The sequence below is a fragment of the Mugil cephalus genome, chromosome 3 (assembly GCF_022458985.1).
Source record: "Mugil cephalus isolate CIBA_MC_2020 chromosome 3, CIBA_Mcephalus_1.1, whole genome shotgun sequence".
In the NCBI taxonomy this organism is placed as follows: domain Eukaryota; kingdom Metazoa; phylum Chordata; class Actinopteri; order Mugiliformes; family Mugilidae; genus Mugil; species Mugil cephalus.
In genome coordinates, this window is record NC_061772.1 from 8,202,857 (window position 1) to 8,228,643 (window position 25,787).

The 25,787-nt window shown below is 42.6% G+C and overlaps 1 protein-coding gene across 1 annotated transcript; it reads left to right on the plus strand.

Annotated features, from left to right (window-relative positions):
* On the plus strand, positions 1–25,687 carry prtga (protogenin homolog a (Gallus gallus)). The gene is made up of 19 exons (XM_047579860.1): positions 1–167; positions 1,607–1,909; positions 8,882–9,026; positions 9,168–9,301; positions 9,577–9,873; positions 9,961–10,120; positions 10,492–10,739; positions 11,927–12,091; positions 12,351–12,656; positions 13,381–13,569; positions 18,194–18,289; positions 18,418–18,604; positions 19,032–19,159; positions 19,332–19,502; positions 20,462–20,641; positions 20,721–20,844; positions 20,924–21,065; positions 21,182–21,295; positions 21,539–25,687. The coding sequence occupies exons 1-19, from the start codon at positions 104–106 to the stop codon at positions 21,944–21,946; spliced, it is 3,561 nt and encodes a 1,186-aa protein (XP_047435816.1). The 5' UTR covers positions 1–103; the 3' UTR covers positions 21,947–25,687.
* Positions 25,688–25,787: the final 100 nt, after the last annotated feature.

Genomic DNA, 25,787 nt, shown 5'->3' on the forward strand with positions numbered 1-25,787 from the left:
GAGCCGCAGCGCTGAGGTGAGGTCCTGCTCTTCAGTAGCGCCGGGTTCCTGCGGAGGAAACAACCATGAGAGAGTAGCTAGCATGCACCGACAATTAATGTAAATGGCGACCGTTAAAAGGAAATTGTATCAGCGTTTGCTGGTCTTTGTTTTGCTTCCAATCTCAGGTAAGAACATTTCCTCTCATATGTCTTTTTTTGTTGTTGTTGTAGTTAAAACTTTTAACATTAGAGGTACGTGAGTGGCGGTCCGTAACCCACATGTTAGTGTGTGGGCTTTAATGTGAGCTGAGGTCTTGATATTACACTTTAAATTTAAAACTGAAGCTGCTCTTTGGCTTTACTGCTTCTTCCCTGTTTAGCTTTTTCTCCAAAACTACTGACCTGAACATACATGAACGAAATAACGCGGCTTTCCAAACCTCACATGTAATAAACATCTCAGCCAGTTCATTAGGTACACTAATAAAAAAATAAATGAACACATTCTAACAGTCTTGCACTAAATCTTAGCATCATGAAGGTTGTGGTATTCAGCATTTATTTAAAATAACAGAGAGCTGTGTTTTCATTTTGGAGGCTGTGGTTTGTAGTACTGTTGAAATATACTGTGTTGTACCAACACGTTTCTATTATTTTGATAACCCCATTTTAGTCAGCGCCCACAAACTGCATCCTCCGAGATGATCATCCAGTTGAATGACCACCTTTCTCACTGTGTTTCAACAGAAAATGAACATTTAGGAACATTAACAGTCAGGAAGCTAAGAATTTGTGCAGGAATGTATCAGAATTTATTTTCACTAGTGTACCTAATGAACTGGCAGGTGAGTGTATAATAAATAGTTAATGGTTAAATGTTCTTAGAGGCAGTGTCACCCAGCTCCCACTGGTTAAGCTGAGCAGAAATATTGTTGCCAAATGTTCGTGCTAAATCCATGTAACACTATTTTAAGTCACAAAGAACACACAAACATATAATCAAATGAAAAATAATCAAGGGCGACTAATAATATGATCCATCCATGAGATGGTAAATGTTGTAGATAATGTTTATACACGGTGTATACTTTAGATTAATAGTGGATTTCAAAGAGGTTGAAAAACAATCAATTATTTCAGGTTTTTATAATAAATTTCATGGGGATTCAAGGAGTCCTGTCTCGTGTTTTCCTATAAACTAAGTGGCAGGGTCATCTGTGTCACCTTCTTCTGAGAACTTTATAGTCTTAAGGAAGTGGAGCAGAAAGACATAATGAAGCTGCAGTGCCCATTACTGTACTGGACATTATACCTCCTGCTGCTCAGGCCTCCGAGCCTATGACACGTGATGTTTCACCTTTAGATCATGTTTTGATCCGTCTCAGATCTGCGTCCACTAACACTGATAACACTAAGATGGAGGATATTGAGACGAGACGTGCAGGCTGATTTAAGCTTTGTGTGTAATCTTAAGTCAGTACTTTGGCTGGCATTTGCATGCTTTAAATTCTTTGTTGGACACTGCTCCGCTCATCTGCCCTGACACGAGACCCCATGCTGATAACCTCCTTCGCTTCTGTGCTTTTCTGACTGTTCTCCGTTTCCATTCTTTTTCTTTTTCTCAGGTGTTTTATGCTTTAGTGAGTTATTTTTCGTCAAAGAGCCCCACGATGTCACCGTCATGCGGAAAGAAACGGTGATTTTGGACTGCCAGGCTCGTGGGGAGGCGCCCATCGACGTCAGATGGCTCAAGAACGGAGTAAAAGTTGTGGAGAGCGAACGGGTGTACCTGCTCTCCAACGGCTCCCTTTATATTTCGGAGGTGGAGAGCAGAAGAGGAGACAAATCAGATGAAGGGTTATATCAGTGCCTCGCTCAGAACAAGTATGGAGCAATCTTGAGCCAGAAAGCCCGTCTTACAATCGCAAGTGAGTATCACGCTGAAATGACATGAGAAACATAACAGTGAGGAGGACGTGTGATCGTCAGCTCATCGTGTTCAGGCACAAGCATGAATTATACAAAGATGTGTGTACTTATCCACATATTTATTTGCTGCTCAGTCTTCCATTAAGGACGGCGTTGGTGGTAGCAGGATGAAGGACAAAGTCTTCAAAGTTAGAGCTTAAAAAAAAAGACACTGCTTGGAAGGGAGAAATGCCCATTGGTGTGTTAATGAAGGAGCAGGAGATTTGAAAGGTTAGAAGCTGTCCAGGATACTGGCTCTCCAACGCTAAAGAGCAGATGACCCCTATTCACTGGTCTGGGCTTTCATGTTATTGCACCCTGATCGCTTGAGGAATTGTTCTTTTGGAATGCTTTCTCTTCCAGCGCTGTGCGAGTTGGCCTCGTATTTTAAGGGGGAGGCAGGGAAGCTTCAGGCAGTGTTGGCCTTTTGGGACCTTCTATCCCCCTCCACTTACCTACAGGCCATGCATCTCGCTGTGTCACTTCTGTAGAGTGTAACATTTACCCTGCCAGCAATGCATGCTCATCTGTACTGATAACACGCCTGCTTTATGCTCCGTGCATTATGCTGGAATTTCAGGTTATACTTTTTTAATTTGGAAAGGGGTAGAAAGTTCAGCACGTCTTATGGCTGTCATCCCCGATTCAAAGTAATTTCATTATTTGATGTTTATTTATCAGGATTTAGCTCATGCCTCCACTAATTTGATGCTGATGTTCTCAAGATTAAGACGATAAGTTGTTGGGAAACGTCAGATCGATGCTGAAGATTTCCTCAGTTTAAAAAATTAAAACAGTGGAACATTTTGGAGCATGTGTAAACTTGGTTTCCATCATATAAGTTTCATCATCCTCATATAAAGAGTAACAGCATTGGGCGAGTGAGAGTGTGAGTTTTACAACAGTTTTTTATTCTGAAAATGTGGCGTTGTTTGGAGGAGTCATAACTCAGATACCTTCTTGTACCTAAAGAGTGCATTTAGTTTTATTAATTGATTGACTAGTTCTATAGTTTGAAGTTAAAAGGCAATAAAGGCTGCCAGTAAGCTTTACTAGTTTGTTTTAAAATGGCACTTACTACGTGCTGGAAGGTCTATCTGGAAGCTCATAAAATTTTCACATACCTGAGAAATGCTCAGCTGAAGGACACAGAGGTAGCAAAGGGGGTTGTTGCGAATGGTGTGCACACACACAAACGCACACACACACACACACACAAATGTGAATGGCTGTTTCCCAGTATTGTGGCTTTACCCTGAGTGTCTAAATGACCAAACTTTATTGCAGGCCACACCAGGTCAGCAAGGATCGGAGGCTTTGCACGCAATTGTCTTCTGCCTCACTACTCTGGTGAAAGAGTGAAAAGCTTTTCATTCTGACGTTTTTTTTTTTTGGCCCCACTGCCTCCCGTGCTCACAAAAGAAAGGGGATTCTTCTGGGGGGGCAGTTGTTTGTCCTCAAATCAGTGGATGGAACAGCTGGATATGATCACCGCAAGAAGGCTTATTACATTAATTGTTAAGGAAAAATATTAGTAAGTCGGCAATGTGACTGAAAAATCAGAGTGGTGGTGCTCATTGAGCTGCGTGACCCTCTCTCTTATGACCTGTTACAAGGAAGTCTGCCCAGAGAACATGTTATTCTAATATACATATTAACCCCTGAGTATGGCTGAGGGTGGCTGGTTCAACATGTGGGAGGTCTTAGTAGCTGCGGGATATTCCTCATGTTTTATGAGTCAGATGTACTGGCTGAGGAGCACGGTGACGATGGACCTTAAACACCGAGTAGTAAAGCACAAAGGTGAGAAGGGATTCGGCCGTGTTGAATAGGAATGTGACACCTGAGCCTCATCGTGTGACTTTTGTCAATAGGCTTGAGATTGATGAGGATTTCAGTCGAGAGATTACCCCCTGAGTCGACTCCCTTTGTTTTTGCCTCTTGCGTTTGTGATCGTAATGCTCTGGTGCACATTGATATTATTGATGCGGCACAAAGTAAAGTCTGGAGACTTATTTTTCCCCGGCAGATACTAAAAACGCTATTTTATACTTGGACACCGACAACGGAAGCTTATGTAAAGTGTTATGCAATACATTAGTACAGTTTCAGTTTTGTGTGCTTTCATTTCTTTGGTTCGGGAGGGAGAAGGGTCATTCTCACAAATGCAGATGACGCAGGTAAAGACATACAGTATGTTCAAGTGTGTTCTTACACTATCATGCACTATACTTGTGTTTAAAGCTGAGAGCAGAATGAGCTTTAAATGAGGTATTTGAAGGAGCTGCTCCAGTTGACTTACAAAGTTTGTTTGACCTCGCTGGTGCATCCATTTGCAGCCAGGTCAGGGCCACGGCATTATTTTAAGTTGCTAAGGAATCCATCTGACTCACACTGGCTTGGCACAATTAGACGAAAGTAAACCTTGCACAGTGTGAACTGTGATGTGAATGAATGAAATGCCCTTAAGTGAGACAACTCAAAGCCTGGAATCTTGTTTTTCTTCTCTGCTGGATACGAAAGGTTACCATGGTTCCCCTGAACGGCAGGCCCTGAGGTCAAAGGTTTCTTTAAACTGTTCAATAGATGGAGGCCAGTGAGAGAGAGAGAGGACTGGACTTAAATCTTTCCTACAAAAATGCTTGATGCTCGTCTAGTTTTATCATCAGTAGATCCACCTTTGTTTTTAAGGGCACCTTTCTGAAACCTTTAGCCTGTTTAGCTACCGTCTCGTTTTTATAATGTGCAGTGGAGATGAATAAAATTGTTGTCAAAAACAAAATGTAGGTTTTTCCGGATTGACTTTTTAAACCCTGCGCTCTGATACGGAGGTTAAAAAACAATGAAGCCACTGTCTGCGTGTGGGGTTTGCTGTTGAGTGATTGGAAAACTTTGGAGCAGAGATAAGGAACTGGAGGAGGGGGGATGAATGCTCTTTCCAGCGCTGCTCCCCCACCGCCTGCTCGGTGCTTTGAGAGGTCACACTACTCGTGGGAATAGGTCTTTGTTGAGCCAGGCCAGTGGTCACTTGACTGTCCTGCAGCCTGTGTGAGCAGCAGCACATCTGCCAGGGAGCCAGTGATTGATTTGTGGGCTTTTCAGTTTGGTATTCTTCTCCCTGCTTATCAGCCCTCTTTTATAAATGTTCAGTCACTGAACACCGTGAAGAAGCCGTCATTCGGTGAAACAGCGGAGAGATTCAGCAGCACCTGTGGATTAAGCACATGTTGAAAAAACTTGGTTTTGTATGTGTTCCGACCATGTATTACACATCTGTTAGGGGAGTATGTGTGTAAAAGTTTTTAAGGTTGTTTACATGATTCAGTGAAGGTCCAGTTTTTCTTGAGCTTTTTTATGGGCGTCGATTCAGCATGCGGCCTGCAGGATCAGGAGAGCATGATCAATTTTAATGCCTCTCCTAAAAGATTGGGCCCTAGGGGGTGGGTTGGGTTAGGGATAGTTGGGGGGTGGGCATCCGTCTATTCACATGGCTGAGCCACCGAACACAAGCAGCTTTTGTCATCCACAGAGTTGTCATCCAGGTTGAGGTTAATGTTGATATCACTGATTGCAGACAACATTTTTTGGAAGGACATTTTGATAATAACGTCTTGTCTCTGGCGCAGAAGTTTTCTCTGTAAACAACAACATATTCTAGGTAGAAAGTAAGATAGGAAGTGAATGTACTTTGTAGAAGAATTTACAGAAAAGTAGCACTGACAAGTATTGGCATCAGTTTAGTAGGTCAGTCTCTGAGCTGCTCTGGATAAGAGACTGATCGCAGTAACCAGAGGAGAGAGGGCTGAACTAATTCCTGGCATTTGTAGGGGGACCTTTGTTTAGGCCTGACCTGTCCACTGCCCTTCAGTTTGTTGAGCTGCCAGCATCAGAAAACCCATCTGCTGCAGGAGTGCTGTGCATATAGTTTAACTTCTCTGCTTCAGTTTGGGCTGCAGGCTGAGCTCAGTGAAATAAATCAAGAATGTGTACAAACAGACTCATCGTTGTTTTTCTTAGATGTGGACCATTCCCGGCTTTATCGTGCTTTCAATACATTCAACCAAACAGAGCCTTTGTGAATTTTCATAGAGTGGGAGAGGAAGGTGACTTTTCATCATATTGCAGCAGCAGGACTGCCTGTATTGTTTAATTATTGGTGTCGCACCAACTGTCAGATGTCACTGATACAGCAGAACAGGATTACATTACAAAACTCATCATCATCGTCACATCCCAGAGAGAAGAGCTGATTTCTAAGCAGTTTTCTTGGCATCAGTGAACAGCAGTGCTAGTTTGGGGTGGTCATACATTGCTCTGCTGGACCTGGGCGCTGGCGAGGATTTGTAGAGGTCAGAGGTGAAAGGTGAGATTGCTGGAAGGGCAGATGGTCGCAACTCTTTCTTAAATCGTTCGGGAGTAGAAGGAGGTATTTATTTTGAGTTTGAGTGATGGAAGAGAGACAAAATGTTCTTTCAAAGATAGATAGATAGATAGATAGATAGATAGATAGATAGATAGATAAATAGATAGATAGATAGATAGATAGATAGATAGATAGATAGATAGATAGATAGATAGATAGAACAGAATGAACATGTGTTTATAAGAAAGCAAATATTAAACAGCTTCATTTGTTTGCATTGATCATTTCACCCGCACATTAAATACCCCTCAGCAAATATCATCTCTCTGAGCAGAAGGTCAGCCTCCTATTTTAAGCGTTGAGTGCTCTGGCCAGCGTGTGACAAACCCCAGCACTTATAGATTCTCAGCCTTGTCTTAGTACTATATCAATAATCAATCATTATCCTGCTGTTTGGCGATTCAGCATCACTTGATTGAATGCAAAGGCAAAGGAGGGAGGCAAAGGATCAGTGCAGCTCATCTTTTACGTGGCGCAGTCATATCACTTCAGCACTCCAGTGGCATTTTTGTGAGGTCCTGCTAACACAGGTGGAGTGGGGGAGAGAGAATGTGTGTGGGGGGAAAAAAGGGGGTTTGAGTGCCTGTCCCTACTTCTGTCTTCACAACAACCATAGTGGTCCTAAGGGGTGACGGCTCAAGACTAATTTGATTAAGTGCATCCATGGTGAACAGATCTGGTCCTGACAACAGTTTGCCTCTTGACCATTAAGAACGGTAGCAGGCAAATAGACAATATTGAAAACAGCAGGGTAGTAAACAACAAATACATTTTTCATATCACAACAGCACTGTGCCACAGGAAGAAACTTGGCTAGTGTCAGTAATCAGAACTGCTTCATTTTTGTTGTTCTTTGGAGGCAAGTTGGTGTCAGATGTGTAAATGTCATAATTCTGTTGGTCTGAGATCTCCTGCTGTTCAGCACCACAACACCTGGCCCCACCACTAACACGCAGCCATTCATCTTCCCCCTCATACACACTACGGGGTGTTTATTGCAGTGTAGGGATTTCCTGTAAGCTTTTCTCGAAAGCAGAAGTTACCACAGCATGGTGCTAAATGTTTTTTTTTGTGGAAAGACACACTGAAAAAGACGCTGGATAACAAAGTCAGGACAAAAAATTACAGTTGACAATGTGCAAGTGAGACACGTTTTGTACTTTCACTGTTGTAGGTTGTGGTCCTCTCTCGGTTTTGTGAGAGTCTCATTATTTTATTTTCAGCTGAAACGGAGTTTGTCTAACGTCGACTCGCTTAGTTAGAAAATAGTCTGCAGCAAAACTTTATTTATATATTTATCCACGTGAACATGTCTTTGTAGCTTCCACGCAGCATCTAAAGACGGTAGAAAACTAGAATCACAGTGGAGGCTTTATGTTCGTATGTAATGTTTTACTCCCTGAATACCTGACAGATTCAGCTTGGTGCCACTGCTTCCTGCTCTTTTGTGTTTCTTCTCTGCTGAGTGCTGATGGCTCAGTGCAGCAGAGGCAGCTCTTAGTGTGCGCGCAGAGGTTAAAGATCACCGCAGTGTGTTTGTTTGTCCATTACTTTAGAGGTGACAGTTTCATCTTAAAAGCAGACAAGAATTTCTGCCTCGAATAGAATGAGAACAAAGTTACATAACTATATGTTTTGAACCCATCATAAAAATCCCCTTTCACCTTTATTGGTCCATCTCTGTGCCATGGATGACCTGATGTATTTATTGCAGTGAAATGTGAGCATGCTGTGAGGTTTACACTGTTCTCTCTATCATGATTAGCAGTACAATTGATTTATTTTAACAAATGATTCACTTCAGCCGTCCTCAGCTTTTTGAGAAGAGGGGGATGGTGCCGTGTGTGACCTTAGTGGCTTTTTAAGTTTTATGGCTCTGGAAAAACTACTGTCAAAGAGAGCACTTATTGACATAAACAGCTAAAACAACCCAACCCATTGTACTGTAAAATGCATACACCTCTGGTATTGTATAAAAGGCCTTATTGTAATTCACGGTGGGCCTCATTAGCTCGCTGCCCTGCTGGTGGCTGACAACAGCTCAGTTTCAAGGAAATCCTATCCACGCAGGATGTAGCTGTTCCACTCCAGTCATCACCCTCCTGCAGCCCTCAGCATGCTTTAGCTTTAGGTAATAGGCGTCTCTTTTTTCTGACATCCACTGCATCTGACTGAGATGGATGGATGTAGTGTTACGTGTAACACAGAGATTTTATCCGTGAGCAATAATCATTCTTTGGGTTGCTTTGGTAGAAATGTCCACAGATTATAAACAGTGTTTCCTTTCTGATTTGACAAATGCTGACTGGCCGGTTTTATAAGACTGTTTCCTTATTTCATTTAATGGCCTTGTTCAAAGTGCAGCATATCAAAACAAGTTTTGAGTTTCCTTAAAAGCATCAAATGAAAGGGTTGAATAAAACGTGTTGAAGAATCATTTTGGCACTTGTACAAACCATATTCAAGTATATTTAAAAAGTCTTTATCTTCTGTTCTGTTTTTGCTGCAGGTATCTCCTCATTTGCAATCCAGCCAACGTCCATAGTGGTGACTGAAGGCTCAGTTGCCAGGTTTTCCTGTAAAATCAGTGCACACCCTCCTCCCATCATCACTTGGGAGTTCAATCGGGTCACATTACCCCTCGCCACTGAGAGGTATGCGCTCTCTTGTTTTCACTTACCTCGTGGTATTCATTTACATTCCTATCGAACAGATTGATCTGTTGTTTAAAGTATGCGATATGTAATTGCTCCAAATTTTAAGTGATAAAATATGTATCATATTGTGTCATTCAGAATCACAGTCCTTCCCAGTGGTGTTCTTCAGATCCACGGGGTGCAGCGAGCAGATGCTGGAAACTACCGCTGCATCACCACCAACATAGCCAGCCGCCGGCGAAGCACTGAGGCAACGCTCACTGTCACCCCAGGTGCGTCAAAGTCGTTTACAAATGTTTTATGTATTAAGGAAGAAATTTGGTGGTGAAATGTCCCCCTCAAAGAAAAAACTGTGTTTGTTCAAGATTTATAGCCACAGAAATATCTGGTGTGTAAGTTTTTCACTGAAGCATCTGCAGATTGATGAGTAGTTTGTTGAAAGGCTTTTATATTCATTACAGGGACAGTGCAGAGAGGTGATATTTACACTCGACTCTGTATCTTTTCCCTCCACATACACTAAAGCCGTCTTCCTCTCACTCTGCAGCTCCCAGCCCCCCGCTCCCCCAGAGACCACGCATCATTGCCGGACCACAGAACATTTCAGTGTCTCTGCACCAGAGTGCCATCCTGGAGTGCATGGCCACAGGCAATCCCCGACCTATCATCTCCTGGAGCCGAGCAGACAGCAAGTCCATTGATGTTTACAACACCAAAGTGTTGGGAAATGGCAACCTCATCATCACAGATATCAAGCCCCAGCATGGAGGGGTCTATATGTGCAGAGCGACCACTCCCGGCACGCGAAACTATACCGTGGCTTCAGCTAATGTCACCGTTCTAGGTAAAGGCGGAATACAGTTATTTGGCTGTGAATGTGAATTCATTTGGATAATGTCTCATTTATATTTTTGCTAACATTCTCTTAAAGCACCTCCTTCTTTGGTGGAGTGGCCAGAGAGCGTGACCCGTCCACGTGCTGGCACTGCCCGCTTTGTGTGCCACGCTGAAGGAGTTCCAGCGCCTCAGATCACCTGGTTCAAGAACGGAGAGAGAGTCCACTCCAACGGTCGAATCAAGATGTACAACACGTATGTTTCTGCTCGGTGCATTTTAAGAGTCATTCCAAGAAATTTCTTCTCTGACATTGCTTTGAACATGAGGACAGAGCCCTAACTCTTTAAATCATGAGACACTGATTTAGTAGTTGCTGTTGTTGACCAATTTGGAGCAATTTGAATAAATAATTCAGTACGCTTCCTACAGTGGGAAGGAAACTGTATAATTTACAGCTGTGCAAATGGGATTTTAGTTGGTTTCCCTATAATCTGCTCTTGCTCGTTATTCAGCCATCAGTGCTTGTTAAGGTAATAATCGAATGACAACACCCTGGAAAAAAAGAGCCTCAGGACGAAGCCATCTGTGTGCAAACTCTGCATGTGTGTGTGTGTGTTTCTCCCAGCAAATTGGTCATCAACCAGATCATCCCAGAGGATGATGCCATCTATCAGTGCCAGGCAGAGAACGATCAGGGGTCAGTTGTGTCCATGGCGCGGCTCATTGTGGTGATGTCAGAGGACCGACCAAGTGCCCCCAGGGGTATCCGAGCTGACACGGTGTCGAGCTCTGCCATCCTCCTGGCCTGGGAGAGACCCCTGTTCAACTCAGATAAAGTTATCGCCTACTCTGTGCACTACATGAAGGCTGAAGGTGAGTGGTGTGGACTTTTTTTTGTTAGTCAGGTGGAAACTGTTACTACATTAGACATTTGTCTGTGGTGATCGTAGGGTCAGGAAATGACAGTCCACAAACATAAATTTTCTATCTAGAAAGTGCTGGAGCAACACCAGTGCTGGCTACAGGACAGAGGTCAACAAATGAAGTTCTCCGAAATGAATTACAGAAGCAGCTTTTTCCTGACAAATGGGAGTAGTCATTAGGACCACAGTCCTGTGGAGTTTCAAGATGCAAGTTCCCTTCCTTTGGCTGATAAAATGCAAGCGGTTCTAGTCACAAAAAGCACAAGGGTTGTTGTATGGCAGCAGAAAAGCCTGAAAGCCTTTCAGCTTTCCTGGGAACTCTTACTTTTGACAACAGGAGTCACATTCAAACAATGCAAGGTTTCAGGAAAATGTGCAGCCTGCACATTCTGCACTGCACTTAATTATAATGCCACTGACTTCCACTGGGGAGGCGAAACGCACAGAATTCAACTGAGAAAAAAGGAACACCTGCAGGATTTTGTTGGAGATAAGGAGGTCGAACAAAGAATTAAACTCAAGGAACTCTCTCTGTTTGACTCTTGAATAACTGGCATCTGTCGGGGATTTTCTGCACTTGATATAGATTTTGTGACACAGTCCCAGTCAGAGAGAATAGCTGTTCGTTAACATTGACAAGAGTATAAGACAGTATGCGCTACACCTAAGGTTGTTGACAGAGAAGTTGGCTCTAAACCGAGGCTCCATTGAAAGGAGGAACTAATTAGGCTGTGTGATGGAGTGTCCAAAAGTGTCTATTCTGCGAGGCAACAAGAGAGTGTGAATTGACAGGAAGACAAACTTTCTTATGCTTTTCAGAGAGGCTTACTGAGGCATTCAGATTACGGAGAATGCTTTTTTGTTTACTCTGAAGTACCTTGTTTACCAGGTCAGAAATCAGACCAGGTGGTTTTCTCCCCTCGGCTGCAAATACGTTCTGACTTTTCTGAACAGCTCTCATTAAAGAGGCATAAAGTGAAAATAACTACATTCAGGGAATATGATTTTTTTAAAATTTATTTATTTAAGTAACTGCAAAACAAAAGATTAGATCAATTTCTTCCACAAGTTCCACGACTGACTGGAAGTTGTCATTATTCCGGTTCATTTGATTAATGATCTTGTCTTTGGGTACAGGATTAAACAACGAGGAATATCAGGTTGTCATTGGAAACGATACAACTCGCTACATTATTGATGATCTGGAGCCGGCTCGGAACTACACCTTCTACGTGGTGGCCTACATGCCCATGGGAGCCAGCCGCATGTCGGACCACATATTCCAGCACACGCTCGAGGATGGTGAGGCCTACACCCAGAGAGAATCATGAATAATAAAATCATTACTATCTGCGATACCTTATAGGTTTAAAGTATTGCACTGGCTTATATGATATGGAAAAGCTGTTGTACATTGCAATTTTATACTGCAGTGGTGACACATGGTACATCTCCTGGAAAATATATTTATGTATAAGTAAAATTACCATAAAACAGTAACTATTAGTGCATCATGAAGGACTTATGTCACACTGAACTCACCTCTCTGCTTGGTTCACAGTTCCCCTTCGTGCTCCGGAGCTCAGCCTCACCAGCCGCAGCCCCACAGACATCCAGGTGTCCTGGCAGCCTCTTCCAGACAAACTGAGTCGTGGTCGAGTGTCCGGCTACCGCTTGTCCTATCGCACCAGCTCCGAGACTGCAGTTTCACAGATAGAACTACCTGGAGAAATAACCCAGCACCTCCTGGAAAAGCTGCAGCCTGACACGATCTACCTTCTGCGCATTGTTGCTGCCACCAGCATAGGGTGGGGGGAGCAGTCCGCCTGGACATCTCACCGCACTCCAAAGGCGTCCAGTGCTCGAGGTAAAACATTGTGAAGAGCTCTTATTGTAACTGGTCAAACTATTGGTGAAGTGGGTGTTTTTTAGAATTTCAAACATCCTTGTACAATGAAAAAATGTCTTTTAGTTAGAGGAGGCTGAGTTTTTACTTTAATACATGAGACAGAGCAAGAGATAGAGAAGAGCTCGCTCTGATAATCTTGTTAAGGCATTACGTTTGTTACTCCGTGACCTTTAGCCAGCTCTGTCAGTAACATTGGAAGGGCTTCAGTCATGGGTCATAAAGAGAGCGACTCAGGCCTCCGGGTGAGAAAAAGTATATGGCTGTTTAGAGCCACATCTGAAGCTTTAATGCGGGGGAGGGGAGCATTCATCCTTTTTCCTACCCATCTCTGTTGCCCTCGGTCTCCAGTTTAAACTCAGTGGAAAACCTCATTCTCCTTATCCCTAAATTGAAAATGTGTGAAACAACTCCCTAGACTGTCAGCGCAGCCTCCTCTGATCTGTGCTGAGTGTGAAACAGCTGGTGAGGAATCATATGGTAGTTTCCCTTTTCAAAGAAAACCCCGGACAGAGACCTCCTCTGTCTGTTGCATAAACACTGGAAACACTTCTTCACTTGTGAGATTTACACAGCACCAGGTTTCACATTCAGGGAGCATTTATTTCGATCACACTGATTTTCATAAACACTTGCACCTTACGTTGAAACATGAATATATAAATCTAAATGTTTTTCTCTGTAGTTCCTCTGTCACCGGAGCTGCATTTGGAGCCTTTAAACTGCACCACTATTTTGGCGCGCTGGACGTTGGCACCCAGAAACTCAGTCGGTGTGCAAGGCTACAAACTGTTCTACCACGAGGAGAGCCAGCCTGAGAGCGCCCCGGTTAAGCTGCTCTCCTCCGTTACCACGCACACCATCGGAGGCCTCGGTGAGTTTTGCCTCAGGTTACCCTCTTCCATCGTGGTGCACGGTATGTAGGTCATTATACATTATTTTCGTGGTCGTCTTGAGAACACCAACACATGACAGACGTTTCATATTTACACTGCAGGCTCCTGATCTGATAAAATGTTGTGGTATTCTGCTCCATGTGAGGAGCGGTACGCTGACACAGAAGTCAGTTATGTAACCACCAAATTGGTGTAAACAATGATGACTTACTCGCACACTTACAACCATAACCGGTTTGATCACATATGTGTTGTTAAAGGTTGTGAATGGTCTTTTGCGGGTTAAAGTCCTCAAATTAGAGTATAAACTAAATCAGAAATACAATACACCAACAAATGTGTATATATGTGTGTGTGTGTGTGTGTTTGTGTATATTTACAAATGCAAGAGTTATAACAGCCACTTAAGTTATTAAAACTCTCAAGATTTTCTAGAAAATAGTTTGTGGGTACACATTTGTTTTAAAGCTGCATCTATTGACGACCAAGTGGATGAGTGATTCATTGCCTTAAGTCCTGTCATGTGTGGAGCAGAGGTTTATTAGACACAGAGCAGAACTGCACCACATCCCACCACTTCCACGACCTTCCAACCTCTGCGTAGGATTTCAGTGTGGGGCTTCTCTGCGGCGGCTGTGTGCTGTTTGGGGCATATCACAGCTCCTCTGCCCTTCGGGTCAGATTCATTTGGTCTTTTTTTTTGTTTGAGGGAGGAAAGGGGGCTTGGGCCAGAACAGTGGACAACTGACCATCTGTGGCCAGAGGGGGTCAACCAGGTGGCCGGCAGCTGACTTGTAAATCAGGAAGCTCTGAGCTTGCATGAGATCAGAAAGAAAGAAAGGAAGACAAGGAGGCTCACTAAATGACTATAGGTGTTAACTCTAACTGCTGCAGGCTTTTAGCTAGTTAGATATTTACTTGACTGCAATTTGCCTGCTCTGATAACTACTACCCCCTTTTGCTAAATGACTGTAACAGCTAATCTTAATTGCCTTAATATAAAATCGTACCTGGGCAATCATATGTACAGATGGTGATAAAAAGAAGTGGCCATAATATTGCCCTACTTCCAGTTTATTTTGTATTTTTTATGTAGTATTTCATTTTGTTGTAATAACACTCGCATAGGAGTACACAGAAATCTGTTGTGTTATAACACAGGCAAGTTGTTTTTCTCTTGGTTTTTCCTTTACTGAATATTGAATAAATGTTTAGTTGTTCTGGGAATACGACTACACTGCTGTGATTCAGTAACGTTAACAAAATCAAAAATAGAGCTGCAGGTGAATAAAGAGAATTATCTTTTATTCCTCTTCATTGAAGGAGCTGTGCAGGGCTGTGTTTCTAAGAGAAGAAAGCTGTTTTGTGGTGGCTGATTTATCATGTGTTTTATGACTGCTTAGAGCAGTGTTGCTGGAGGAGCGCTGACATCAAAGACTCTCATTGTGTTTGGCTTTGAGAGGCACAAAGATAGTTTATTAGCCAAGACATGAAGGAAATGCTGCCTCTGACCAGCTGAGCTACAGGCCTAACAATGGGCACGTATTGTGAGTTTACTATCTTGTTTTTTTCTGAGATTACATTCTCCTGTATTAGTTGCAGCAACACACACGAGAAGAGAGGTGTCAATGAAAGTATCTGACGTCCTATGTGACAACACGTCCTGTAGCACTAAAATTCTGCTCTTTCTCTGTTATATATTCTTTGTTCGAGACATTGCATTTAGCTAATAATACGATCTGATGACACAGTACACCTCAGGCATATTAAAATATTTTCACAGCCTTTGGATTCTGTGAAGCATTGATAGTGAACTATAAATACTTGAAAGCATGACAACATCAGAGTCATAAGCTGTTAGCAGCTAGTAAAATAACTCAAAATAAGACAATTGAATAAAGTTGTTGTCTTGCACTTTTTTTGTGAGAGGAATAATCTTGTTCTTTCCAGGGTACATAGTCTCACTTTAAATGGGTTTAAGCAGTGAGTTGGTGCATAGTAAATTCTTGGCATATTGTCTTATAATGGGTTTATGTTGTAAACGCATTTAAGCCTTTTAAGGTTTTCTTAAATTTCCTCTTTGGAAGCTCTGCTGTAAGTGGCTCTGAGGTCTGTGACCACAAACTGCCGAGTGTTGCTCTTTCTCTGCAGGTGATCACTACAAATTAAATCTGCTTGTACTGTAAATGATATTTCCTATAGTTCACTTGATGTTCTACACAGCAGCCGTCCTTATTTTGCCGATAACATTGATTTCTGAACTCCCCAGTAAAACTGAATGCTGCTGAATCAGCTCAGTTTGGCCCCTGAGAACAACCTGTATTCGTATTTGAAGCTTAAATACCTCTCATACCTGTTGGCACCAGACGGCGTTGTGTGTTTAACTGTAGATTTACGTCACAGCTGCTGTCGCATCTTGTCCACGCCTTTTATTAAATACAGTAAAAAAGAAGGCTGGGTACGAAAGGTAGATCAAAAGACAGATTCATCATTTTAAAAGGTTATGTAGCTTGTTTGTCACTATGTGTCTGTGTGTTGATTTGGGAGTGAGGAGGGAGAGGGAGAGAGGTGGTGGAGGGATGATAGATGCCGGTGTGAGGGTTCATGCAGGAGTTGACATTTATGGCCCCTGTTCAGGCCTGGCTTACTGCGGCCTGGGGGGCAACAGAACAAAACTTCAGGGGCCAAAAAAGGTGCCCACAAATGGCTCAAGATGCCCTTTAATACAAACAGGATAATTTATGGCAGTAAAGCCTTCATGGATCACTAGTGGTAAACACAGGAAAATGTCTCCTCTCAAGGAATTCTTTCTAAAGCAGGGAGCAGAACAGCAACAGAAAAACAATCAGCATGAGGAATTGACGTAACTATAAATGGAGTAATATTCAGTTTGGGACTGTTGGACATAACAAGATGTTTGAGCTGTGTTTATTATTGCCATACTGTCTTCTTGCTTTATCTGTTTTAATTGCCTGTAGAGCACTTTGATTGAAAGCGCTTTATAAATGAAATTATTATTAGAGAAGTGGCTGAAAAACAAACCAAGGCTGAGTTTTGTCATATCAACGCAGTGTGACGCTACTTATTTGTGCCATTTACTTTTGATTCTTGGTGTCTCCCTGTTTTTCCACTCACTTCCTCCGATTGACCCTCCCCCCCTTCAGAGAGAGAACCGTAACCCCTCCTTTTGCAGGATTTAGCTTGCCCAGATTCCATGTCAAAGGTCGTGGCCCAGATGTCACAGCTTCCCCCCTCTCTGAGCTCGTCTCTCGCATAATTACGGCATGCCCATTGTACTGTGGGGTTGAGTTGAGGTGCATGCTATACTACTACACGCCGGCTCCTCTTTAGAGGTGAACCCTCTAGATAGTGAGGTGGAGATTGTCCTAAAAAATTTAGGATCTCTGGTTTTATTTATCTCTTGCTGTAACAGACAGATTCTTTTTATTTGGATCATATCCGTGCACAGTTGCAAACATTTATCTACTCGTCACACATTCTAGCACCTTCACTACATCTACACACTTTTAACTGAACAGTGGGTTTTTATTTTTCCCGTACCCTTAATTTTCTATTGAACGTGAGATTCCTGAGCAAAAAAGAGGCTCATCTCATATTCCACACCCATGACCTCAGATTCTTTCAAAGTTTTATCTCGGCCTGACCTGCTGGCCCTCGTGTGCCTCTAGTGAAACTCCTCAGGGCTGCATGGGGGTGCAAGTAGCTCAGCTCCACCTACCCTAAGCTTTCCTCCTTAGATACTAATTCATCTCCTGTGGTGTCCCACAGAGGAGCACAGTTTGTTTTATTTTCTGGCCACTCATAGGACACTCATTACTTCATTTATATACGTAGTTTACAAAATTAGACATATATAACCCCCCTCTGCACACACACGTCACCTATTTTATTTTCATCTTGAAAATCTTCTGTCTCTCACTAGACTGTAACCAAACATTTGAAAATTGTTGTTATTTATGCTAAATGTTTTTGGAAGAGTTCATAGATATGAAATAGATATTTTATCAAACATTTAGGACCTGATCTGTGTCTTTTAAGGATAAAATGGACATTTGGTCAGATGGCTATTGTTCAGGAGAGGGTCTTCAGGGTCACTGAAGCCTGCAACTGCTGTTGACCGTCAGCAGTGTCCTTCCCATGGGAGCTTGTCCCCGAATTTAACCCCCAGATTCAGGACCTGAGTAGGAGTGACCACTGACCAGCAGGCTGGGCTGGGGCCAGAGAAAGGGTTCTCTTATTTGCAGTCAAAAGACTAGAGGTGACAGGCTGATGGATAGTGGAGCTCTTCTATTCTGCTGCCCTGAGTGCTGTAGAAACTGACCAAAGGGCTCACGGCACCGAGCATCTGTCACACAGCCTCACCTCCAGTTCCCACCACACATCAAACCAGAGAAACCTCACTGACCCCACACCCACACAGTCCACCCTGTGTCACAAAGCACCTCTGCTTCCCATTCCTCATACCAGCCACATTTTAGGACCCACATTGAATTATTATATTTATTACAGTGTTGGTGAGCATTAATTTGTTGATGTTTACTGTATTTATTTAGTCATTAATTCCACTTTCTTTCAATGAAGATCCAAGGAAGAAGTACCACGTTAAGCTTCTGGCTTATAATGCTGTCGGTGATGGTTACCAGGCAGACCAGACCATCAGCACCCCTGGATGTGTCTGTAAGTCACACAGTTTACTGGAAAACTGACCAAACAACCGTGTCCAGTGTGTTTCAGGCACATTGGTGTCTTCTATTTGATATAGACTAAAATGGGAAAAATAACATTTGTGTCAATGTACATCTCAGCTGTTCGTGACCGCCTGGTGCCTCCTCCACCTCCGCCACACAACGTGTACGCCAAGACCAACAGTTCGACTGCTGTGTTCCTGCACTGGGGCCGACCAGCCTTCACCTCGAGCCATGCCATTAACTACACCGTCCGCTGCAACCCAGTCGGCCTGCAGAACGCCTCCCTGGTGCTCTACCTGCAAACGTAAGGATTTCATGACACTGTCTCATAATTTGTTTATTTTATAACTTTGACAGCTGGACATCACAGCTTTTTGAAGTTGTCATGCTTGCGAGTAGTGTCTCACTACTCACCCCCTCCTGCCAGCACAGCTCTATGTCGCCACCTTCTGGCCAGTTTTAAGGATCTAGTTGACACCAATTAAACTGAAAGATTAAAATCATTTCAGGAGTGACCACAAAATTAAAAAGAGACATTCACGAAGAAAACTTTTTTCATTTCCCACTGAGCAAAGCATTTAATCAACATGACCTGCATAATAAACACATGAACATACATTTATACATATTCATTGATACCATACATTCCTACAAAGGGAAGGACACAAGGGGAAATTTACAAAAATATGTTTTGTGTGAGTGGGTTCTTAATTCATACCTTTATTCTGCAGGCATGAGCAGAACCTTCTAGTGCAAGATCTGGAGCCCAATACAAAATATGAATTTGCCATTCGCCTACATATTGACCAGCTGTCCAGCCCCTGGAGCCCTGTGGTCTATCAGACAACTTTCCCTGAAGGTGAGCACAAAAACATTGAAATGTCATCCATGTTATTTATTCACTCACAAGTAAAGTCCCATGTTAAAGTCACCCTGTGTCATGTATTAACTATACTGTATATATCTTACATCCTTTCTGTTCTAGTGTTTGTGGTACAGTATTTTTACTTTGACTTGTGATCCTTCTCCAGCTCCAAACCAACCTCCTTCCAATGTCAAAGTGACTCTGATTGAGGAGGACACAGCACTTGTTTCATGGAAGCTTCCAGATGAGCCCAACGTAGCTGTGACTCATTACACAATCCTGTACGCTTCGAGAAACGCCTGGATAGCTGGAGAATGGCAAGTGCTGCAGAGAGAAGGTGAGGATGAGAGAGAAAGAGACTCTGCTGATGTGGAGTGGAGGGGACACTCAGAGACTTGTGTCTTTATGCAGCGAATATGGTGCTGTCAGATGGTCATGTAGAATGAAGTAAAGTTTATGAGGTTAGTTCACAGTCTCAGACTATTCTAATGTAGGTGTGAGTCAAAATGCAAAGCAGCACGCTTTGACAACGAGGCTGTTGTTGTGTTTGTGAGGCAGCAGAGGTGTTTTTAAGAGCAGATGACCCCAGGAACTACACAAAAAAACACACACACAGTTCCCCCTCTGCCACTGGGAAAAGGGTCAAAAGTGAAGCTGTTCACAAAGCCCCTCCAGCTCGGCCCAGCCCCCTTCAGTCCCTGCTGGGACCCTGGTGGTGTGGAGACTGGGGGGTATCGGTTAAGGGAATGTGTACAGCCCTGATCCCATGACCCCCTGCTCTTCCTCTCACACAGCACCTCTCACAAGGATTGTTTTTATGTCCTGTTCTTCACAGCTCAGCTTTGGAACATTAGAAACAGTGATTTACGTGCTCTGTGGGTTGAACACGTGCATTTTTAGAGGTCAGATTGTGTCTCTTGGAATTTCTGTTTCTCTGGGTGTCCAGTTGTTTTGGAAATAGCAGAATGTGGTCAAAGATAGCTCCCAACTAAATCCCTCTGATATCATAAAGTAACCAAATGTATGTTTCTTTAATTTAATTATTAATTAGTTCTTTACCTTTCATTAAACTGCCATAGAGTGGGACCATGAAATACCCAAACATGAATAGAACTCCACAGTCTTCATGACTTTATCATGTGGTTGGAAGATCCTTAACATTAATGTGTAGACGTGTCGTTAGAGTCAGTTTTTCATCTAGTGCGCTCATTGCACTGTTTATACATGGCTGTAAAATGTTAAAGAGGTTAACAAGACAAAAACAGTATATTGACAAAGAGTTATACGTCCTCACAGGGAGCATCACCATGGCTCTGCTGGAGAACCTGAAGCCTGGCCAGATCTACTTGGTGAAAGTTTCTGCGTCTAACAACATGGGCGATGGACCGTTTTCTCACGCGGTGGAGCTGTCGATCAGAGCAGATTTCTCCTCCGGTAACGATCTCCGGGTCTCGCACGGCTCCACACACTCCACAGGTCAGTGCCTTCAAGTTAACTCATGATAATATCACTATGACAGGACTTAATCTGACATTGTCACCATGATCCTCCACAGGTTTTTCTGATAGCTTCTACCACCTGGACCAGAAGTCAATGACAGGCATCAGTGTGGGAGTCTGCATCGCTCTCATCTGCATCATCATCTGTGCCTTCATCATTGTCTGCAGAGGCAAAAACAGGTACTTAGTGCTCACTGTCCTCCAGTGTCCCGGTTTCCTTAAGTGCATCTGTAGTGACGTCATGTTTGTTTCCCTGCAGGAAATTCTCAGCTGTTAAAACCTACAGACAGGGAGTGAGCACACCTGGAGCAGCTGCAGGACATCTGGGCTCTGAAGGGCAAGCTGAGAACGCTGACGTCACCGTGCCAATAATGAGAGAAAGCCGTTTCATCGATACCAAGGTACGGCATGTTACATGTGAAGGGAAATCCTGGAAAAAAAAACTTATACATTTTCCAGATTGAGAACTGTTTTTGTAGTATAACTTCATTCATCAAAAAAATGCTTTATCTTGCAGGGTGGAACAAATCTCCTCATCAATTCTCTGGGCCCTGTTCAGTATAGCACTGAGAAGAAAAAGAAATGGGGTTTCTTCAGCAGCAATGTAAAAAAGGACAGTGAAACACTGCAGGTGTGTTTGATGAGTTTTCCTCATTAATTAGTTATCAGCAGATTGACTTCTGCCTTCTTAGCCACAGCCCTAGCATTTACAGACTAAACATAAACACAACTACTTGATTGTGTTTGTGGTGAAGAGACTTGAGGATTTGTAGCAGAATGATTTAATAATCTTTCAGGATATTTAGACCGACTGTCTGAAATGGTAAAGTTGAACAATCAGAGTAACTGGAGGAACTCTTTCTCTGTGTTTCAGAGTATGAGACGACCCGTCATCTCCTACCAGCCAGGCAGCACCGTGTTGACCTTTGAGGAGGAACTGTCCATCTCTCCAGACCAGGTTGCCTCCATGCAGGGCCTCCTCTGTCGGCCGGGCGACACCGAGGGATCTTCTACCAGCGAGGGCAGCCACGCCACCGGGGACTCGGGTCGCTACTCCCACGATGAGACAGAGTTGACCAACCTGTCGTCTGGTCCCAGCAGCCGACCCCCCTCTCTGACAGCGGAGGACAGCGGAGACTCTGACTGCAGCGGTCCTGCTGGAGAGACGAACGAAGAGCTGTCGGAGGAGAGTCAGATTGACCTGAAGGTGATGGAGGCTGTCGATCCTGGCTGCTGTCATCATGAAGCCCAGAGCAGTTCTCGGGCTGCACTTTCCGTCTAAGCGTGGGAGGCATGTCTGTCGGGTTTTTTGTGTGCCTGTGTGTGTGTGTGTGTGTGTGTGTGTGTGTGTGTGTATGCGTGTGTGAGTGAAGGCAGCGGTACTCTAGCAGAACATTTCTGTAGAAAAACAGTTCACGTTACAGGAAATATTCAGAAAAAGCTACAGGAATAGTTTAACCTGTGACATACACTAACTTGCCAGTTAATTAAGCACACTAATAAAAAATAAATACATTCTAATATAAGCTTATCAAGGTAATATAACCCACATTTTCTCTCTCTCTAACATGTCATTGCTCAATAGTTAAATCTGTGCTAAAACCACGTCCTGAATTAATGGTGGGTCATGTAGTCTCAGCAGTCTGGTTGCCTAGCGACAGTGCAGTCTGTTAATCAGACGATCTTTGTTTTTCCTTCATTTCCAAAAACACAAGTAGTCGTGGTATTTTCAACCTTGGTACGGAGCCATGATTCTGTACCTGTTCCTACACTTTGCTCTAATCTTTGCTCAGTTGAAATCTGCAAGAGAAAAGGCAACAATAATGGCAACAAATACAAACAACAGAGAAATAGAAGGAGTTTTGATGTTCCAAGTCAGCAAATGAACCTATGGATATTGCTCCTTTGCAAGTGTACTGCAGGCCTGAATGTCAGTGTGAGAGTTCTGTGTGTGTGAAAGAGAGACAGGTGTAAAAGAAGCAAAGAGGGACATTTTGTTCACCTTTATCCCCTTTTGTTCCAACCCACAAAACGGGAAGGGTAATTCGATTTCTTTTCCTTCTTTCTTTTTCTTCCAGTGAATGTCTTTTTTTTTTTTTTTTTAATTTTCTCTTTATTTGTTTGTGTATATTTTGAAGAAAAAAAAATCTCACCCACTATGAATGTTTAAAAAAAGATTGTCGAAAATGTCAACGGGGTGGCATTTCTGAAGTTATTTAAGAGAGTTTATCACTGGAGTGAAAGGGAAGCATGGGTCCCTTTTGCTGATTATCTACCTCGGTTTGCCTCTAGGTGAACTTTCCACTGTATATTTAATAACCACTTATACCTATGTTATGGGATGTGGCTGCTTCGGCCACATTGCATTTTATACTTCCTGATGACTTTTTTCTCATTGTCGTCCTGTTTTGTCCGTTTCTTTCTCTTTGTTCTGATTTACAGGGTGGTAAGGGCGCTGCACTTTTCTCCTCTCGCTCCACCTGTTGTGTGGGTTGAAGGACTTTAAACACACACATACCGTTTGTTATTTATCTCCTCAGATGTTGCTGAGGTACTGAGCCAGTATTAATAATATTCTTTTGTCCATTATTGAGTAATGGCGTGAAAGAAATGATGAATGTCTACTTTTGTTTTTTGTATATCAGTGCGCAGCAGCCCTTGCTACTCCTGCTTTATACTACCTCGTTTAAGAATTAATTTTATTGTCTTGTTTTCCTAAACTCAGGGAACAAGGTTTAGTACCTTTGAAAAGTCATGTAGTGTTACATGGTGAACTGACAGGGTATCTTCTCAGTACTAAACCGTTGTAGTGTGTAATTGCCTAATAGAAAATACTATGAATGTATCTCTGACATCGTGCCAGTAGCTCAGAAGTTTGTGCTGCCCTCCCCACAGATGTAGTTTGTCCTCAGGTCGGTTTTTACAACAAGCTCCTGTGTTTGTTGATGACTTCATTTTATATATGCGTAAAGATTCACACCAGAAGTGCTTGCAAGCGGCATGTCGGTAAAGAAAAGCTTTATAATTGGCCTTAATGTGGACTGCGCCCCTCAGATGCCGTAACCAAAGCCTAATCTTTCTGAGGGAGCAGCTCCACGTGAGGAAGCAACACATGAAGAATGATTGTAGTGAAAGCAATGGAAGTGTTTAATCAGAGATTGAAGTGAAGAACTGAATGAACACCGTGAAATGTTTTACCTCTAAGAAATCTATATTTTTGTTAGATGACAGTGTACTTCTGAGTACTCTTTGTAGTTCCTTTTGTTCCAAGTATGCTTTGCTTTGCTTTGCTGTAGAGTAGGTAAAGATTAGCACTTGTCTGCCAAGTAGTTCTATATTACAGGCCAATGTGCAGCGGTGACTGTGATGCTATTATCCAAAGAGTTGTTTGCTAATTGAGTTTTTTTTAAGTCACTCAACGAATCTCTGGCAGAAGGTTACTGAGGATTGTGAAATGTTGGAATCACATTAGACCAAAGATGAAACTCTGCCTTGGAGATGAGTTGAGGTGCTGCTCCTCGAACGAAGCCTTGCACATTAGTGGCCTTGACCCACGACACACAAGCGTGTGGAGAGTTGTGGGTTAAAACTCCGAGGAAGTGCCAGTAGGATTCACAGGCACTTAATGGAGTGACAATTAATAATCACAGTTATGCACACCAACCAAATTATCCTGAGTTCCTCCTGAACTGCTGCAAACAGATGCCTGTACATTGTAGGGGAATATTATAAGAATGAATACAGTATATTATATTGATTAGTTGTCTGTGTTGCAGCGGTGCAGTTGTGTGTGAATGAGCATCCACTGATTTTTCTCATGAATAAGTGAAAAATAATTTACAGAGTGATTTTAAATTTTTTGAAGAGTACTTTATAAATTACATCTCTAATTATATCAAAGTCAAATGCTTTTATTTTGGTAATAATCCCTTTAAACTCAGTTTTCAGGTATTTTATGGGATAAGAGTGATTGTAGAAACATCAGTGGATGCACAGATGTTCTCACATTTCTGTGTTCTTAATCAGAGGATTTTGCAGAGGATTCAATCATGGGAAAGTTTGGGGAAAAGTGACACAATCAGTTTAACTTCCTTTTAAAAAGCAAACAACATGAACCAAAGAATTTTTTCAAGGTCACCGTTGCATATTGGCAAGAGATCAGTTTAAAAGCATCCTGTCTTTGTGTGTCATTTTCAGTGTTCTCATTTTATAATAACGATGAATGCTGTGTAGTAGGACAAAACATTACGTGTTTCCTCATCATTTATTTCCACAAATGTCAAGTTTTGCTCGTTCAATCGTTTGCTCGCGTAATCCTGCTTTTCTGTAAAAGACATTTCTATTTTAATTTGAATCTGTTCATGTATCATGTATCATCAGAGCTCTGAAGGCCCAGTTCACAACCTGAAGACACCATGTTTATTTTGTGAACTCTAAACGGTGTTGTGGTGATGTTGTGCAGTGAAGATAATAACCTCCGTCTTCACGATAGTCACGAAGGTTTTGAACTGGGTCTTCAGTAGCTCATGCAGAAACATATGTGCTACCTCAGTTTTCCATTATTCTTGTGTTAGGTTAATGGGTTGTTGATGTCGGTATCATTGAGGTCATCAAACACTGTACCCAGAATGTTGGTCTGCTGCTTTTCATGTCATTAAATTGTGTTATGTTCTTGTCCGAGCATGTGAATTTAAAGGGATTAAACTGATGCTGTTTGTTCTCCCTTTTGCAGTAATGTTGAAATAATGTGTGGTGGAGCGCTGGGGGTCATTTACAGTCAGACTCAGGGGGACCCACAGCTGCTCCACCTCGAGCAGGACGCAGGTTTTTACGTCTTGAAATTGAATGTACCTTTTTGTAATTATTACGTTATCTGATATTTTTCTGTTAATGTTTTGTTACATTTTGTCCGCATCAGTAAACTTAGTTGGTTTTTGCCAATAATGTTTAGTTAGGAGATTTTAGACAGAGGTTAATTATGAAAAATGTCTGATTCTCAGTTTAAATAAAAGTACAAAAAATGTTTTGCGTCTGCAGTTGTTTTTACAAGACATGTTGTGATGTATTTAAGGGACCACTAAAGGACCAAGTCTATTTTACAAACATTATGCCATTATAAAACA

Bases quoted from the DNA above. Each gene is read 5' to 3' on its own strand.
- prtga (XM_047579860.1), top strand. From the start codon at position 104: ATGGCGACCGTTAAAAGGAAATTGTATCAGCGTTTGCTGGTCTTTGTT. The intron at 13,570-18,193 runs GTGAGTTTTGCC...CTTTCAATGAAG, and splicing joins GCACACCATCGGAGGCCTCG to ATCCAAGGAAGAAGTACCAC. The intron at 19,160-19,331 runs GTGAGCACAAAA...ATCCTTCTCCAG, and splicing joins TCAGACAACTTTCCCTGAAG to CTCCAAACCAACCTCCTTCC.